At 38.5% G+C, this 19,415-nt stretch overlaps 1 protein-coding gene across 1 annotated transcript in view; it reads left to right on the forward strand.

The window, feature by feature from the left end:
• Positions 1-6,642: 6,642 nt before the first annotated feature.
• LOC139949020 (basic helix-loop-helix transcription factor scleraxis-like) overlaps positions 6,643-19,415 on the forward strand; it is a 28,085-nt gene continuing 15,312 nt past the window's right edge. Inside the window, exon 1 of the mRNA XM_071947411.1 lies at positions 6,643-7,537. Within this exon, the coding sequence (XP_071803512.1) occupies positions 7,037-7,537 (501 nt within the window). The 5' untranslated portion in view covers positions 6,643-7,036. The remainder of the gene's footprint in view (positions 7,538-19,415) is intronic.

A 19,415-nucleotide genomic window follows, 5' to 3' on the forward strand; every position in this document is an offset into this window, starting at 1 on the left:
TACATTTATATATAGGATTAAAATAATCGAACGGTTCCTAAAACCAAGGGTATGAACTTCGCCTTTAAAACTTCACTCTTCAGCAGTAAATAATGTTAACGAAAATATATTTGCTAAGCAAAAGGTTTATTAGCAGGGAGCTTGTCACAAGCAATGCATAATGCATGGTATGTTTGCTGCTTACCTACTTTTACTAAAGCGTGATCCCTCTGGTTTTGTTTGTGCCTGCCTTGCAGTTTAGAAAAATAGACCTAGTCCTATATCGATGGTAAGAACATTAACAAAACGAGAAAGGTACATACGATCAACCAGGTGGAAAATTGAAGAGAAATTTACAAAATAATCAAATAAATATGTAACAATTTCATGGATATATAAAGACATCTGTGAATAATATTGGAAACAAAGGAGGTTATTACAGCAGTAGGTATGAGGTAGTAATTGATTTATGACCATTTCCGATGTGTACTTAGCGTGTTTCCTGGTCTGGGGTATTAAGGTCACGGTCCCTGGGAACGAGGTGGTCAATTAAACAGCCTAAGTGCCCAGACAAATCTGTGGAAAAATATGATAATAAAACCTTTGGCTTTTTTGGTATGTTTTTTGGCGATAAGAAGTGTTCTATGTGGTATGGATTTCGCTTGCATGAATAATTTGGCTGCCTGTGTTTTATAATGATATCAAGATAGACAAACTTTGCTAGGGTCGAAACGTCGCCCGTCAGGGCAATAACTTTTGTTTGCAATAGATATGACATTTTCAAACATTGCTTGTGTGGTCACTATGTAGCTTTGCTTGATTTCCTATATAAGGTTGTCAATTAAAACACAGAGAGATGACAGATTAAACGGCCTCGTTGTCAAGAAAAATCTGTGGAAAAAATGATAATAAAACCTTTGTAATTTTTGGTACGTGTTTTGGGGCGATAAGAATTAGTAGGATTTTAAAACTTTACATGATGGAAATATACGATATAGTAAAGGTTTGCGTTAACACCATGTAATGACTACATGTATCTCTATTTGTCAATGAGTTGGGGTGGTTCTTAAAATAATCGTTGGTTTCAACTCGACGTTTCGATCAGTACAAGAATTGTTCTGTTTTTAAAGGGATTTCGTCTATTGGTCCATGTTTCTGTTTTGGTTGGATCTCTTGGATACACCTATAGGCATAAAGCTTTTAAACTTAACCTTACTTGCTAAAATGAGAGGAGGGTCAGGTTAATTTAGAATGATGGACAACAAGTTGCAATGAACTGATCTGTCAAAAGAACAATATGTAAGCCCGTATACACCCATTCAAATGGCTAAATCAAACTTTCAAAGGTATTTGCACGTAACATTTCTTGCAAGATATGAAAAAAAGCTTGGATTGATAATGATATGACGACATATTGGCGAGTTCTTCTTGGAGGAAATTAGTGGCGAGTTTTGTTTTTGAATCTAAGAGCTGAGACAGATTGAAGTCTAGCGAGAGAAAACAATTTGTTTTAAATCATGAACAAAACATCAGTACAGCAATGAACTTGGTTGCATGAAAACAATTAATAAAGTTAATAAATAAAGCCAAACTCTCGCACAAGGCCATGGTACCTATTAACCAACCAACTACAAATTCCACGCTAAATCCCATAGACCAGCCGTTTTAATTTGTACCGCTGTTGAGCGTGTTGCCGTCAGTCCTCGCCTACCGTGCAGATTGAGTGATTTACGGCAGGCTTGAGTAGCTCGCCTCGCTAGTGATAATTAGTTTGGAGACAGCATGCTGACGGGGCCTATGGCTATAATGATGATGAAGTTGTAAACAACACGTTGAGTTGGGGATCGAGTGTAGCTGGGACACGGAGTTACGTTTCAATTAAGTTAAATACTATTGTATTATCATTCGATCTGATGTGCAAACATTTGTTTCGAATTAACAAACAATAGCTTGATGAGTCTTATCATAGAATGATCGTATTAACATGTTTATGTTAAAATTTTAAAGGCACTGGACACTATTGGTGATTACTCAAAATAATTGTTAGCATAAAAACATTCTTGGTAACGAGCGATGGGGAGAGGTTGATAGTATAAAACATTGTGAGAAACAGCTTTATCTGCTGAAGTAACGCAGTTTTTGAGAAAGAGGTAGTTTCACTCCTTACTGTAGAATGAACATTGATAGGTGCTTCTTGTAAAATTAACATACAAACCTGTGAAAATTTGAGCTCAATCGGTCATCAAACTTGCGAGATAATAAGGAAAGAAAAAACACCCTTGTCACACTAAGTTGTGTGCGTTTAGATGGTTGATTTCGAGACCTCAAGTTCTAAACTTGAGGTCTCGAAATCAAATTCGTGGAAAATTACTTCTTTCTCGAAAACTATGGCACTTTAGAGGGAGCCGTTTCTCACAATGTTTTATACCATCAACCTCTCCCCATTACTTGTCACCAAGAAAGGTGTTATGCTAATAATTATTTTGAGTAATTACCAATAGTGTCCACTGCCTTTAATGAATTGTTCTAAATATTGTTTTGATAGTAAAGTCTTAATTGAAAATTCAAAACAACTTCTCCACATGCTTTGAGTGTGAATAAACCAACTGTAAATCATCATTGTCCAATAAAAGTCTGACAAATTACTGAATATTGAACTCCAACTAGTTCATCCATACTCACACAACGTACGAAGCCCACAATTTCATTTCATGGTTGGGAAGCAGTTTCATAGATCGTAAAGGTACTTGACACTATTGGTAATAACTCAAAATAATTATTAACATAAAACCTTAGTTGGTGACGAGTAATGGGGAGACGTTGATAGTATAAAACATTGTGAGAAACGGCTCCCTCTGAAGTAACTTACTAACATTTTACGAGAAAGAAGTAAGTTTCCACGAATTTGGTTTCGAGACCTCAGATTTAGAATTTGAGGTCTCGAAATCAAGCATCTGCAAAGCACACAACTTCGTGTGACAAGGGTGTTTTTTTCCTTTCATTATAATCTCGCAACTTTGACGACCAATCAAGCTCAAATTTTGTTGTTTAATGCATACGTTGAGATACACCGAGTGGGAAGACTGGTCTTCGACAATTACTAATAGTGTCCAGCCGTCGATTTCACAAAACTCTTCCTAACTTAAGACTAATCTTAGGACTTAGGACGGGTCCCAACCCTACAGTGTAGCATGCAGACCTTAAGATTAATCCTAAGTTAAGACGAATTACTCTCCCTAACTTGAGATAAGACGAGTCCCAACTCTCTGTGAAATCGACGGGTGTCTTTGAGCAGCCGAACTTAGTTTTAAAAATGTTAATAAAAAAACAGCGGGTAGGCCTTCCAAAGAACATGGCATTGCTTTTTGCGAAGCAAATTTATGAAATGAAAAAAAAAAGGAAGATTTTTTCGAACTGTTGACTAAGACATCAAAACAAACTACTGAAAGTTGAGTAAACATTTTTATTGAGTACGAGCCACATGCCGCGAAGTCTATAATCAAATCTTTCATCAGCTCGTCATAGACTGGCGGTCGCCCCCATAAAGAAACCGCTCTAAGTAGGTCGAGTTGGTCAGTTTTACGAGACGACCACAAATCCTTCGGAATTCACCCCCGGTGAAATGAGGAGATTAACCGGCGGACTAACCACCAAACCGCCACAAGGTTACACCGGGCTTTCTGTGGATTATAGTACAGGGTCCAATTACATAGAGCTTCTCAAGCACAACAACTGATTAAGCACAACAAAATTATGCTTAACGGGAATAAGGTTACCGGCCAAACTTCCAAGTCACATGTACAATTTGTGACTTGTAATATTCAGATCTTCTTAGCAGAAAATTGTTAAGCATTATTGCTCGCCTTAATGAAATTGGGGCCCAGGGTCACGTCTACAATGGATCAATATAAGAACACAATATTGATTCATTAACTTTATCAACCTTGTATCCATGTTCACAGTGATTCCACTATGAACGAAGTTGGGTTCGACCACAATGGGAATTTGCTAATGATAGTTAAGCTTGTGAAAATTGAATGAGCTGTTTGCAAACATGCCTACTAACCAAAATAACCTATATTATAAAAGCAAAAAATAGTTAACGGCCTGACGTTTCGACCCTAGCAACTTCAATGACCAAATTGAGCCAATTTGTTTACAGGTTTGTTATTTTAGGTATATGATGGGATGTATAAGTGAGAATACTGCACTTTGACAATTACCAAAACTGTCTAGAAAGGTCTGCATTCCATGTTCACCTAAATGGATTCCAACAACTCTAACCATGTTCGTCTTTCAACAGCACAAGGCTTTGCCCTGCCCTCCATAAAGTACGCAAGACCCTATCATGGTCGTTTGGGGTTTAGAAATTCAATGATTTGGTTTTGGTTTTCCGTGGACGTTGTGGCACCAACGTATAACCCTGAAACGGTTAACTCACATTCTGGAACCGGAATACCAAAACAGGAAATGCAGACATTAAAAAAGGGAAATATGTCGCTAAATATCATCAGAAATAAAGCCATGACGTTGGTAAATATATTTAGGGGGAGAAAATAGTACGCACAAGGAGTGAGAATTAACAAATCATGCTAAACAAGTTTCTGCCATTTGTTTTAGTTAGCAGCGTATGGGTGCAGCCATCTTGGAAAGCCGCCATCTTTGAAAGTTTGTTTACTAAACACCGAACAATTATTGCAATATTGCTGAAAACAAATGAATACATTGTGATTGATTTTCTGAGTGGTGTTTTTGTAACTTTGCTGTAGTGTTTGTGTTTCATCCTGAACCAAACCATAGAGAAATAAACTACAAAATTTAAGTTAGCAACGCTGGGTGCCTCCATTTTGGAAAGTTTGTTTACTAAACGCCGAGCCATTTGCAATATTTTATGAAAACAAATGAATTGAGATGACTTATTACTGAGTGGTTTTGTAGTATCTTTGCTGTTATGTGGTGTTAGTATTTTCATCCTGCACCAAGTGTAGTAACATAATATTTAGTTAGCAACGCATGGGTGCCGCCATTTTGGAAAGTTTGTTTACTAACACAGAGCCACTAATGGTGTTACCGCAAACCTTTCTATATCGTATCTTCACCATGCAAAGTTCTACAGATCCTACAGAGCCATTTGCATTATTTCAAATTGCTGAATACAAAATTAATGCATTGTGATTAAGTGGTGTTTTTGTATCTTTGCTGTAGAGTTTGTGTTTGTATCCTGCAGTCTTACAAAATTTGAATCAAGAAATCTTGACTCGTTATGAATGTCTGGAGTTGATAATATGACATCGATCGAAACAGTTCTAAATAAAAGACATCAACAACAAGTAGTCTGGACTACAGTTGATTACTAAGCTTATTTTGCCCCGAGGTTAAGCCCAACCAAAATGTCTCCCGAGGCCACAGCTTTCACCACAACACTGAACTTGCAGGAATCAAAACTAGCGCCAATTGAATGAACTTACATTTGTAGAAACTTAAAGACACTGTGACACCTTTGGTAATTGTCAAAGACCGGTCTTCTCACATGGTGTATCTCAACATATGCATAAAATAACCAACCTGTAAAAATTTGAACTCAATTGGTCGTCGAAGTTGCGAGATAATAATGGAAGAAGAAACACCCTTGTTTTCTAGAAGATGCTTGATTTCGGGACCTCAAATGCTAATTCTGAGGTCTCGAAATCAAATTCAAGTATTTTACTGTGAAATTACTTCTTTCTCGAAAAATACGTTACTTCAGAGGGAGCCGTTTCTCACAATGTGTTATACTATCAACAGCTCTCCATTGCTCGTTACCAAGTAAGTTTTCATGCTAACAATAATTTTGAGTAATTACCAATAGTGTCCAGTGCCTTTAAGACGCGTCATTTCAAATTACTTTGGACGGTATAAACTTCTCTGTCATGACGGAGACTGGTTGATAATCAACAACTCTAACTCTCTCCACCCAGTCGACGAAAAAACAACCATGAGAAAGAGTAACCAGTGTAGACGTCGGATAACTATGGATGGTATACTGTAAAGATTAGGTGTGATTGATTGGAAGTCAAATTATAGAAGACTCTTTTATCCACGTGGTAACTCGTTGGTCTTGGCCAGATCTCACGGGATTTGGTCGTAAGGCTCGCAGTGTAACTTTGTAACCAGAAAGCTCCTCAAATACAGACTAATCGTCTACAGGTTTATGTACCTTCGTTTCAGGTCTTTTATACTATGATTGTACACAGAACTTTGAGTTTTGTTTTATATGACTTCATAAAGAAACTGCAGGTTGACACTTGTGTGTAAACGTGTATCAAAAGATGACAATTTGACCTTGAATGACATTCCGTTATCACAATCTCAATGCTCATTTGTATAATCTTAACGTCAACCAATCAGAAACGTTATTACAAAACTCCAGTTGCTGATTGGTGATCTCAAGTCACAATCATGGAGTATCATTAAATCCTCATTTGCATATTCTTCAAAACACCGCGCACTACACTAAGTCCGGTCTCCGCCTCCACGATATGACGTCACCCTATACCATTAACCCTGAGCTATCACCTCGTCAACCAGACTGTCACCAATTGGTGGTGGGTTAGTGGTGATTTACTACTGTTTGCTCTGCAACAGCCGCTAGAAAGCACCTACAAGCACAACCCGCCAGCCCATCAGCACGTCAGTCCACGAGTTGTAAGGTGACCGATAGGATATCGAGGAGCAAGCACAAGGCTGATGACCTACCGTCTAGTGTAGCGAAACGACCCCATCAAGTACATCACAGCTACATGCTCAACTCTCAAAGGGACAGGGCTATTTAGAAGGAGAATTCTGAGGTTATTTTTATCAAGATATATCTCGAAGAGGTCCATCTTGGTTGACTAGATGTACGGTGCGAGCACAAACTGCGTTTGCATAATCACAAAACAGACTTGAAAGGTTGCTCGGCACATCAAGTTATACTGCCAATCATTACAGTCAGATTTCCTGAGCAATAATATTGTGTTCCGTGTATGAGTGGCAGAGTCAGTGAAAGTGCCGAAGAGAAAACACAGAGGTGAACATCATGTCGAAACGTAAAATGGATGAAGTCTTCGCAGCAGCCGAAGCAGAACTTTGCGAGGAGCTTGGCTCAGGGAGTGAGAGTTCCTGCTCAACAGACAGATCAGATCAAGATGGAAAGAAAACCAAAGGTAGAAGACGAAAGTCCAAGAGTTTAAGTACGAGCGGGCCGGATGAGGACGGCCATCACCCGAGGGTCGCTGCGAATGCCCGGGAGCGAGACCGCACGCACAGCGTCAACTCGGCCTTTACGACACTACGAGATCTTATCCCAACAGAACCGAAGAATCGCAAACTATCTAAGATTGAGACTCTACGATTAGCTACGAGTTATATCCGCCATCTTGGGACTTTGCTGGTGGTGGGGGATGAAGAGATTGAACAGCCTTGCATGCATCGAGCTATGGTAGGTCGAGCTGGTCATGGGGATCAGGGGCCGAGAATCATTTGTACTTTCTGCCTGAGTCATATGAGAGGAGGAAGTCATAGCGTTTCAAAGGGACCGGTAAGTGTTCATATCATAATCATAGAAATCAAAATATTGTAATCATAATTAAAACCATATAGAATTACTGTAAAATTAGTGTACAGTTTTCAAATAATATCGAGTTATCAATTACAGTGACAGAAGTTTTGTTTGGTTGTTCAGATGATCTTCCCCAAAAGGGAACTCGGCGACAGCCAATCTTTCCATTACGCACATTGGTTTAACGTCTATGATTATGAATTTCACAATCAATAAATTGTGATTCAGTAAATAGACGACAATATTTATTCTAGTCATTGTGAAACCAGCGGTTAGCTGGGGGATTCGAACCCTCATTATTGTTATTGCAGGTTCATGCAGTCTATATCTAACTGCTGTACCCGCTGCACAACTATGATAATCTCTGTCCTTGCTTTATGGTATGATATGGTTCAATTTAAAACTGAAAGCATGTAATTTCATCTTTGAGACGGCAAGGCCAAAGTTTTCATTTTGCAGGAAAACTTCCATATAATAGGTAAAGGCAGTGGACACTATTGGTAATTGTCAAAGACCAGTCTTCTCACTTGATGTATCTCAACATATGCTTAAAATAACAAACCTGTGAAAACTTGAGCTCAATTGGTCGTCTGAGTTGCGAGATAACTATGAAAGGAAAAAAACACCCTTGTCACACCATGGAGGTAGAAAGTTGTGTGCTTTCAGGTGCTTGATTTCGAGACCTCAAATTCCAAACTTGAAGTCTCGAAATCAAATTTGTGAAAAATGACTTTATGAAATGAAATTATGGCACTTCAGAGGGAGCCGTTTCTCACAATGTTTTGTACTACCAACCTCTCCCCATTACTCGTCACCGAGAAAGGTTTAATGCTAATAATTATTTTAAGTAATTACCAATAGTGTCCACTGTCTTTAAGTCTATGGATACATTGTTGAAGGGTAGGGGCACCAAGGCCATGACCTGGGGCAACATATGCCATAGCCTACGTGTAATTCCAGGCCCGGAACTGTGCATTGATGAACCATGGATGAAAAAGCTCAAAATCGAATCATAATTTAAAGCTGAACAAGAAACGCTGATAGACGTCATTGGTTTGTTTTCTACACTACACAAAACACGGCGATATAAAGATTGAATCAAAACGATTCTTTATTGCTCGAGTGTTTTTTTACCGATCTCCCTAAAGACTTATTCCCCGAGGTCGTAGCCTCCTTAACAAGCCGCAAACCTCTCCATGTTCTCGCCATGTGTTGGTGATCATTGGATATTGGTTCAATTGGTTCAAAAGACTGCAATAGACAATATTTACTTAAATAGACTTTAAATAAATTAACAAATAAACAAAATAAGAAATGGTTTATGGAATGGAATAACCATTTTTCGTCCTTTCATATTTCCTTGTACCGTATGTTATACATCACATGTGTAATAATTTGTAAAATATGAACATATATACAGCCTGACTGTATATTCTACCCAGCAAGTTGATATACACATGATGTTACTGCAAACCAAACATACATTGCTACCTCACCATGCTACTCCCTTAAAGGCAGTGGACACTATTGGTAATTACTCAAAATAGTTACTTAGTAACTTGGAAACGAGTAATGGGGAGAGGTTGATAGTATAAAACACTGTGAGAAACGGCTCCCTCTGAAGTGATGTAGTTTTCGAGAAAGAAGTAATTTTCCACGAATTTGATTTCGATACCTCAAGTTTAGAATTTGAGGTCTCGAAATCAAGCATCTGAAAGCACACAACTTCGTGTGACAAGGGTGTTTTTCTTTTTACTATTATCTCGCAATTTCAACGATCAATTGAGCTCAAATTTTCACAGATTTGTTATTTTATGCATGTTGAGATAAACCAAGTGAGAAGACTGGTCTTTGACAATTACCAATAGTGTCCAGAGTATCAAATCCCATACAACTTGTATTTGCTATCAACTTTGCATTTGGGATAGGGAGAGAATTTCTTTCTAGAAAATCAAACTATTGTACAATTCCTAACAAGTCAGAGCACTTGAATTCATGCAATAAAAGTAGACCCTACTTAAACCATGGAGATGCGAACGTCTTGCGCAAGAGTTATGACCACGTGGTGACAATCTCAACGCATCGTCTTAATTTGTTGTGGAAGCTACTGATGTCATGGGACGCATAAATCACATCTTACTGCCACGCCCAGTTTGCTCAAAGTGTTTCTACATTCTACGTGTATGATTGTGGTTCTTAAACCCATGCTATGGGGAGGGGGAAGTAAGGATGACCCCACCACTGGGGTGAAGCTCCAGCCTCTTTAGGAGTGTAGAGCAAGATGGTAGAACCTAAGACAATTTGATTTTTACTCATTGTTCTGCTTTGCTTAAAGGCAGTGGACACCAATTACTCAAAAGAATTATTAGCATAAAACTTTACTTTGTAACGAGTTATTACGAGCTGTTGACGGTGAGAAACGGATCCCTCTGAAGTGGAGTAGTTTTTGAGAAAGAAGTTATTTTCCACGAATTTGATTTCGAGATCTCAGACTTAGATTTTGAGGTATCGAAATCAAACATCTGAACGCACACAACTTGAGTGTGAGTGTGACGATTATTATCTCGCAACTTCGACGACCAAATTGAGGTCGAATTTTCACAGGCTTGTTATTTTTGTTGTTGAGATATACCAAGTGAGAAGACTGGTCTTTGACAATTACCAAAAGTGTTCAGTGTCTTAATTAAGTGTAGATGAAATGTCTGTCTGAAGATGCCTCCCTACTACTTTGTGTTGTGATTACTATCACATGATCAATGTATGTTGAGGTGCTAAGCATAGTGCAAAGATAAAGTTCATTCTATACTTGATTATAATGGATAGGTTTCTAGTTTCTTATTACTAATGAATGACTAGTCAAATTTTTCTACCCTGGCTACATCAGAAACGATTTATCATCCATAGTTTTAGTGCACCGCATACAGAACCATTCCATCCAACAGTAATGTTCTATGCAGTAATTACGAGTCTCTAAATGCTCTCTGACATATCACAGGCTGCACAATATTTTAACAAACTGGTTTACTTTTTAGTAGCTAAGGGGTCAAAGTACATACGTATGCCAAGATCTAGTATGATGCTCATCAGAAATGCCTCCCTAAGTTGATAATTCCTAGCAATACACTGCGGAAAATTGTTTGAATTTCTCCGTTAAGAATCTATCAGGAGCTCTAAACATGGGAGAGATTTTCTCAATTGATGTTCCTTTTAAGATGAGGATAATGAAATCCTCCTTCGGGGGGGGGGGGGGGGCAATAAAGGGGAACCTAAAAATAAATGAGGCACGATCCTGTAATCGAAATCAAATTGATTTCGTGAAACAGATGTCCCATATTTTCCTACTTTGATTGCAAATTAGCATTCCTGCCATCTTGAATCAGAAAACAACTGAGACATATCAGAGTCAATGCCCAACAATTCTTAAAGACACTGGACACTATTGGTAATTGTCAAAGACCAGTCTTCTCACTTTGTGTATCTGATATGCATAAAATAACAAACCTGTAAAAGTTGGACGCGATTGGTCGTCGAAGTTGCGAGATAAAAATGAAAAAAAAACACCCTTGTCACACGAAGTTGTGTGCTTTCAGATGCTTGATTTCGAGACCTCAAAATCTAATTCTGAGGTCTCAAAATGAAAACTACGTCACTCCAGAGGGAGCCGTTTCTCACAATGTTTTCTACTATCAACAGCTCCCCATTACTCGTTACCAAGGAAGGTATTATGCTAACAGTTATTTTGAGTAATTAAAAATAGTGTCCACTGCCTTTAAAACCAAGAGCCAGCTTGACATAATCTGGAGAAGCTAGAGTTATGTTTGCGATCTTCCACTACCCGCAAAGCCCGATGACAAACATGAGGGTGCCATTAACATAACGCTGATATCGGATGCGAACTCCGAGAGCATGGACGGGCTTGAACGCTCTAGTGGACATGGGGGCGGTGATGACTTTCGGCCGGGGAGCGTCTGGCTCGGCGCACGCTGATGACAATATTTGTCCACGGATCTTTGAAATCGTAGGTTTTTATAACCAAGTCATGTCGTGCGGGGTTAATAGCTTTCATATTGTTTCGATCTAGGGGATTAACATGCCTCTGCATCAAATGGCCCATGAGAATGGTCAACTATGACTATATAGGGAGCTAAGGCCCATAAACATTTCAATTCAAAGTTTGTTATTATAAAAACAAAATCACATCACTGTGAATCTTAGTTTGATATTGGACATTCATATAGGCTTGTTATTGTACAGCGAATGTCAGTGTTACTTTTTCGATATTGGACATTAACTCGGGTTTGTACAGTGAATCTCAATGTTGCTTTTTCAATATTGGACATTGGACATTCACGTAGGTTAGTGCAGTGAATGTCACCGTTACTTTTTCGATATTGGACATTTGACATTCCCGGATGTTTGAAACCTCACTGAAGCTGTATTAGAAATCATTAACAGCGTAATGACAAAATATTATCTCATGTACAACGTAGAACTCAGGTACAAGGTATACACCACATAAACATCATTATTAGGAGTTAAATCTTCATTTTGGCGCCAAAAGGTAAAGCCACCCATGCTATTATTAATGGTGATTCATTACAATTGAACCCTAGTGAAGCTAGGCCTAATGGTCGCTAAAGAACATAGATGAATTATTAAGTGAATTTGTATGACATGGGATGATTCAGTCCTCTTGGTAGATGGAGATCATTTTCAGTTTGGAAGGGGAGGCAGCAATCAGCCGACCATCTGGCATTGTTGCGGTACTACTACTGATGCAGACTTGAATTCCCTTCTTAACATATATCGGGTTGACCTTGCAGTCACAATGTTATATAGACCACTATGAGCAATGGTACTTCATGGAGGAAGAACAGAAATGTAAAGCAGTCTAATTGCTGTCCTGGACACCTTCGGTAATTGTTAAAGACCAGTATTCTCAATCGATATATCCCAATCCCAGCATATGCATAAAATAAAACCAGTGGAAGTTTGGACTCAATTGGTAATCGAAGTTGCAAGAGAATAATGAAAGAAAAAACACAATGGTTCCACAAGTTTGTGCGCTTCAAATGCCTTACAAAGGCTTCAGGCCTGAAGTCTTTTTTATATTGAGTGTGAAGTTACCTCTTTCTCAAAAACTACGTTACTTCAGCAGAGGGAGCTGTTTCTCACCATGTTGTACACTATCAACAGCTCCAATGCTCGTTACCAAGTCAGTTTAAACAGCTAAAAAAAGAAGAAAAAAAACCCTGGTTCCACAAATTTGTGTTTTCTACATATTATAAAAAGGTACTTTGCTAAAAAAGAACTGATGTGTTTCCAAAGTGATCCTGTTGCATGCACTACTGCAGTCGGTAGCCTCCAAGTTGCCTGTACAATTTTTCCTCATTTGACAAGGCGCTTCGGTCCTTGTTCCACACACCAAAACGGAGACCCTAAAAAGGGCATGGTTGAAACAAATCTACTAAATCTGAAGATCGCGGTATGTACGCAACTGGCTGTTACCCATCGCAACATTCATACCGTGTGAGAGTATAATGTTGATATAGCTTAGTGTGAATCAGCAACCTTCAGGGGGGACTTTGTTGGGACAACACGCCATCATCCCCATGTTTGTTTTTCATAAGTGTCTCCCCTCCTTCGTGACCTTATACACCCGTTATCCATGAGGTAGCCTAGAGGTATAAAGAAGTACAGTTTAAGAAATAGATGCCGTCAGGTGGGACAGGGAGGTTGGGGTCATCCAGAGAGGGAATTGAAGTCGATTGTGTGTTGTAACAGTTGGACTAATGTTACAGACTTTAAAGGCAGTGGACACTATTGGTAATCACTCAAAATAATTATTAGCATAAAACCTTATTTGGTAACGAGTAATGGGGGGAGCTGTTGATAGTATATAACATTGTGAGAAACGGCTCCCTCTGAAGTAATGTAGTTTTTGAGAATGAAGTAATTTTCCACGAATTTTCTAGGGTGTTTTTTCTTTCATTATTATCTCGCAACTCCGACGAACAATTGATCTCAAGTTGTCACAGGTTTGTTATTTGATGCATGTTGAGATATAAACACCAAGTGAGAAGACTGGTCTTTGACAATTACCAATAGTGAACAAACTAAAATGATCAAAATATGGATATCGTAATTTCCTTCAAGGAAATGTTTTAATTTCTCGAAAAAGTATATGAGTCAGGCCACAATCAAATTGGAAACATGCCAACACATCCGTCAAGTATTGAGTCTAAAATGTTATCAAAATGATAATGTAGTTTGTTATTTCCTCATGGAATTGACTGGGTGTTTGTTGTTGACCTGGTTTTCCAGTAGAATGTTAAATGCACTGAACACATTTGATAATTACTCAACATATATATTAGCATAAAAACTTATTTGGTAACGAGTAATGGAGAGCTGTTGATAGTATAAAACATTGCGAGAAACGACACCCTCTGAAGTAACACAGGTTTTGAGAAAGAGCGAATTTCACACTAAAATAATTTATTTGAATATGAGAAAGACTTCATGGTGAAGCCTTTTTAGGCAACTGAAGGTAAAGAAATGTGTGCAGTAAGGGTGTTTCACTATTTTGTTGCAACTTCGATGACGAATTGGGATCAAATTTTTACAGGTTTATTATTTGATGCATATGTTTGGATACACCAAGTGAGAATACTGGTCTTTGACAATTACCAAATGTGACTTTAACATTGCGTCATGATTGTCTGAGAATAATTATTTTATAATCTGTTTTGGGTGTTTGTTGTTGACTGTGTGTTTCAGTAAAATGTGAACATTGCATCATGGTTGAGTGGGAATGTTTCCTATTTTGGTCTGCTAATTCAGGTCCAGGAATTGGAGATATTACGTTGAGGTGCCACTGTTCAAGGCCATCGTTAGTTAGAACTGACTCCTAATTATTAGAAATGCCTCTCCAGATGCTGTATCAATTTTCATAATAATAATAATAATATCAGAGTATAATCCTGGACCTTGGAGCTTCATCCTGTAGACTTTCCATGGAATTAATACAGTGGGAAAAAGTACAGCGGCGATCGGCTATGAAATGTAAAAAACAGACCTGTCGTTTGAGGTGGGGTTCCAGACCCGACGTCGTCAAAAACTTGCTCAGTTCGCTGGTTGAGTTGTTTGCGGGAGAGGGCAGTTCAAACTATAGATGAGAATTAAGACTTGAACTTGAAACTGATGTCTTGGAATGTTTAAGTGGGTATAAGTTGTGATGGAATGGTGGTTTGAGTCTGGTTTTTGATGTGGGAAGGGTTGAATCGGGGGGTTGGTGATTGAGGTTTTTGATGGCTGTGTTGCGTGTGCGTGGCGCCAGTCTGATTCCGAATGATTATGATACTGTGGTAATTAAGACTCCAAACATACATCTACTGCTATTTTATTCCTATAGTGATAATTTTAATCCATTTTCCATCAGGCAACGTGGAGCCGAGAAAACCGATAGTCAATTATTTAATTTAAAAACGATTTGATGAGATAATACGTAAACAATATTTTTCTGCTGGATGTATAGGTTGGATTTACAAATAGTATCGTACGTCAATTATAAAAGTAATACACTAATGTGGCTACAGTCTCGACGCAGAATGACGGCATATGACAAGGAAACATTGGTTTACCAGATCATGTCTCACCATAGTCACGCGAACATTGGTCATTTACCGTCACCATGGAGTGCATGTTCTTAGACACTAAGTAAAAGAACAGATAAGTTTGGCAGTTGATAAAAGTCATCGTACTTTCTCTCCTTCAACCGTCGAGAAGATATGATTTTGATGCGAGAAATCCATGCAATAATCGGCTACGGAGCGCCAAAGGTGTCAGCGGGTCGCGGCTAACGACTACGCCGTCTGTTCACGGCGGAGTCAAGGGCGCAATCACGCTACTGGAAACACACCATTGAAATGCGAAAGATTCATTCTAAAACCCCGGCTGGGAATTCTTGTTCAGGAAGATCTTTCTGCAGCTGATAATTTATTTGGGATTTGAGGGTCGACTGTTGGTATTTGGTGGGATAATTGTTTGATCTCTTGACGAGTTGGAAGTTTGGATAAACAGGTGTAAGTTTAGGTTTAATTGAGGAAAATCACTTCTTTTCCAAGCAAAGGTAACAAGAAACATCTCCACAATAATTTGGTTTGGTTCTACATGTCTGGTTTGCCAGCAGTTTACCCTACGTGGTCGTACAAGGATGAAAACACAATTATAAAGTCGTCACCATTTCCAGTTTCGTTTCAGAGGAATGTCCCAAGTTTAGAAATAGTTTTTCCGTTGGCTCTGTTGACAAATCTAACGGTGAAAATTGCAAAAGTGCAGATTTTTCAACTTCGTAATTTCATGTAGGCCTACTAGTTAATTCTTAAAAATTGTGATTAAAAAAAAACACTTTAACCTCTTTCTAAAAAAAAATACGTTACTTCAAAAGGAAGTTGTTTCTCACTATGTTTTATATCAACAGCTCTCCATTAAGTTTTTATGCTTATGTTTTTATGTTGAGTAATTACCAATAGTATCCATTGCCTTTAAAGACACTGGACACTATTGGTAATTGTCAAAGACAAGTCCTCTCACTTGGTGTATCTCAACATATGCACCAAATAACAAACCTGCGAAAGTTTCAGCTCGATCGGTCATCGAAGTTGCGAGATATTAGTGAAAGAAAAAACACCCTTGTCACACGAAGTTGTGTGCTTTCTGATGCTTGATTTCGAGACCTCAAGTTCTAAATCTGAGGTCTCGAAATCAAATTCGTGGAAAATGACTTCTTTCTCTAAAACTATATTACTTCAGAGGGAGCCGTTTCTCACAATGTTTTATACTATCAACAGCTCCCCATTACTCGTTACCAAGTAATGTTTTATGCTAATAATTATTTTGAGTAATTACCAATAGTGTCCAGTGCCTTTAATGGCATAATTGTTGACATGCTGCCAAACTGTGTCACTGTTCAAATTCATCACTTTCATAAAAAGAAACTCTTACCTCCTTATTTGACACATTATTGAACATTAGGCACATCCGGGGCAGACCGCTTTGCTTTGATCAAACCGCTAAGGTCACGACCCTTGACCCAGGTCATGACCTATACCTTAAGGCTCTTCCGTAGAGCTACAGGGGTCCTATCCTACATGGCGCCGTTAGGGCCGAGGGGAATAATGGGTAGTGTACACCTAATTTGTCATTTGACTTAAAAACGTTGGCACGTCACTGTGGAGTTTTTTTTTATTGTGAATTCTTACAGCCATTATTAGGGGAAAACAGTTGAGGATGTTCTCGAAAAATAATTTCATTAGATATGAACTGTGCATTATGCTGAAATGAAAATCATGTGTCAACATCAACAACTTCATCACGTTACACAGATCCTCAACAACAAAAGGATGTGTCGCCACAGTAAAGAAAACCCTGGCTTTCCAAAGCTGTTCATAATATTGGTGATTTTTGGTTGTTCAAAATTTACAAGTGAGGTTTGTGGAGGTACCATGTATTAAATCTGGTCATGAGTTGTGATTGTTCTGAGAAGAACCAGTGCTTTAACACCTTGACGTTTCGATCAGTGTGCTCTAAAGGTCTTCAAGAGAATATTATTCTTTGATATTGAATTCCGATGAGATTTAATAAACACAAAATAATTCTACACAGATTCTTGTAACTTATCAACATATGTTGTTCATTTAGAGTCGATAGAGGTTTTAACGACAAAGAAACTGAACCTTTGATAATCACACATTTGTTTGTTTGTTTGTTTAGATGATCTTACCATCAAGGGAAATTCGGCAAACTCCCACACCATGTTTGCAAATGCTAATCTCTCTCATACAAACATTGTTTAAAGGCAGTGGACACTATTGGTAATTACTCAAACAAATTATTAGCATAAAACATTACTTGGTAACGAGTAATGGGGAGAGGTTGATGGTATAAAACATCGTGAGAAACAGCTCCCTCTGAAGTGACTTAGTTTTCGAGAAAGAAGTAATTTTCCACGAATTTGATTTCGAGACCTCAGATTTAGAACTTGAGGTCTCGAAATCAACCGTCTAAACGCACACAACTTCGTGTGACTAGGGTGTTTTTTCCTTCATTATTATCTCGCAAGTTCGATGACCGATTGAGCTCACATTTTCTCAGGTTTGTTATTTTATGCATATGTTGAGATACATCAACTGTGAGGGCTAGTCTTTGACAATTACCGATAGTGTCCACTGCCTTTAACGTCTATGATTATGAAGTGAAATCAAGACATTGTGATTCAGTAAATATAGACCACAGCACTTATTCTAGTCATGGTGAACTCAGCGGTTAGCTTGGTAGGATTCTCACCCACAACCTTGTGATTGCAAGTCCTGCAGTCTAACCACTGGACCAAGGTTAGCTTGGTAGGATTCTAACCCACAACCTTGTGATTGCAAGTCTTGCAGTCTAACCACTGGACCAAGGTTAGCTTGGTAGGATTCTAACCCACAACCTTGTGATTGCAAGTCCTGCAGTCTAACCACTGGACCAAGGTTAGCTTGGTAGGATTCTCACCCACAACCTTGTGATTGCAAGTCCTGCAGTCTAACCACGGTGACCAAATTATCAAAAGATTTGGTTCACTCTACACAGAGTCGAAAGCTTGAGACTACGATGAGTCAGAACCGGAACATTGGGAATGTTTTAAAGACCGGTTCTAAAGAATTCGTTGTTTGACCTTGTAAGGACTTTTCATTACTTAGTATAAATAATTTAAACAAGTAGTTTTTTTAAATTTTTTTATCAAAATTGTATTTGTCAAAGAAAAAGGCAACTCAAAATTCGCGGCTTTGGGCTTTGTTGTTATTCTAATCACGAAAAGCCTCTGATATGCAAATGAGGTAGTTGACCTCTGAGTCAACGTCACAATTAGAATCCCTTTATTTCATGACAACACTCAACACTTGACTGTAAGTGATCTGTGTCCAGCCCAAGGACTTTAAGAGCCGTTGTGATCCCCATTAATCTGACGCATTCATGAATGTTCGTGCCTTTTTCTGATGTTCAACCAGCTCCTCACAACTGACTCCACCATTAAAGGATGATTTGCTTTTCCTCTCCAAGGATTCCTGTCATCTTGGCGACATTATTCTTCAAACTTTTCCCCAGGAATTCAGGAGAGTCAAAATGTTGCAACAAAATGAGGAGGAATTATTGGTTAAGGTATCTTTGGGAGTTTTATTTTATTGGTTGCTAATCTGTTGTTTGGCGTAGCAGCAACACAAGTGTTTCACGTGTAGTTAGAGAGAGTCACAATTTTCGGCGCTGAACACGTTTTGTAATTGTCAAAGACTAGCCTTCACAGTTGGTGTATCCCAACATAACAAACCTGTGAAAAGTTGGGCTCAATTATTGGTTATCGAAGTTGCAAGAGAATAGTGAAAGTAAAAACACCCTTGTGGCAGAACTTTGTGTGCTTTCAAATGCCTTAAAAGGGCGTGCTTGAAGTCCTTTCATATTTGAGTGAGAAATTATATCTTTCTCAAGAACTACGTTACTTCAGAGGGAGCTGTTTCTCACAATGTTTTATACTATCAACAGCTCTCCATTGCTCGTTACCAAGTAAGTTTATAAGTAACTAACAATTATTTTGAGTAATTATTACAAATAGCGTCCAGTTCCTCTAAAGCTTGATTTGGGGGAGACTTCTCATCAAAGTATGCTAGTAACTTTTAAGACTTTTTTTAAGGACCACTGGGGATTTTGGTATTGTGGTTTTGCGGGTCCACAGAGCAAAATAGCCCGCAATCCAATAAGAATGGAGGCTGGACTCTGGATTGTATCAAAAAGCAGTTTTGGGAAAACGGTTTCATGATGT

This window comes from Asterias amurensis, chromosome 16, assembly GCF_032118995.1.
Source record: "Asterias amurensis chromosome 16, ASM3211899v1".
NCBI lineage: Eukaryota > Metazoa > Echinodermata > Asteroidea > Forcipulatida > Asteriidae > Asterias > Asterias amurensis.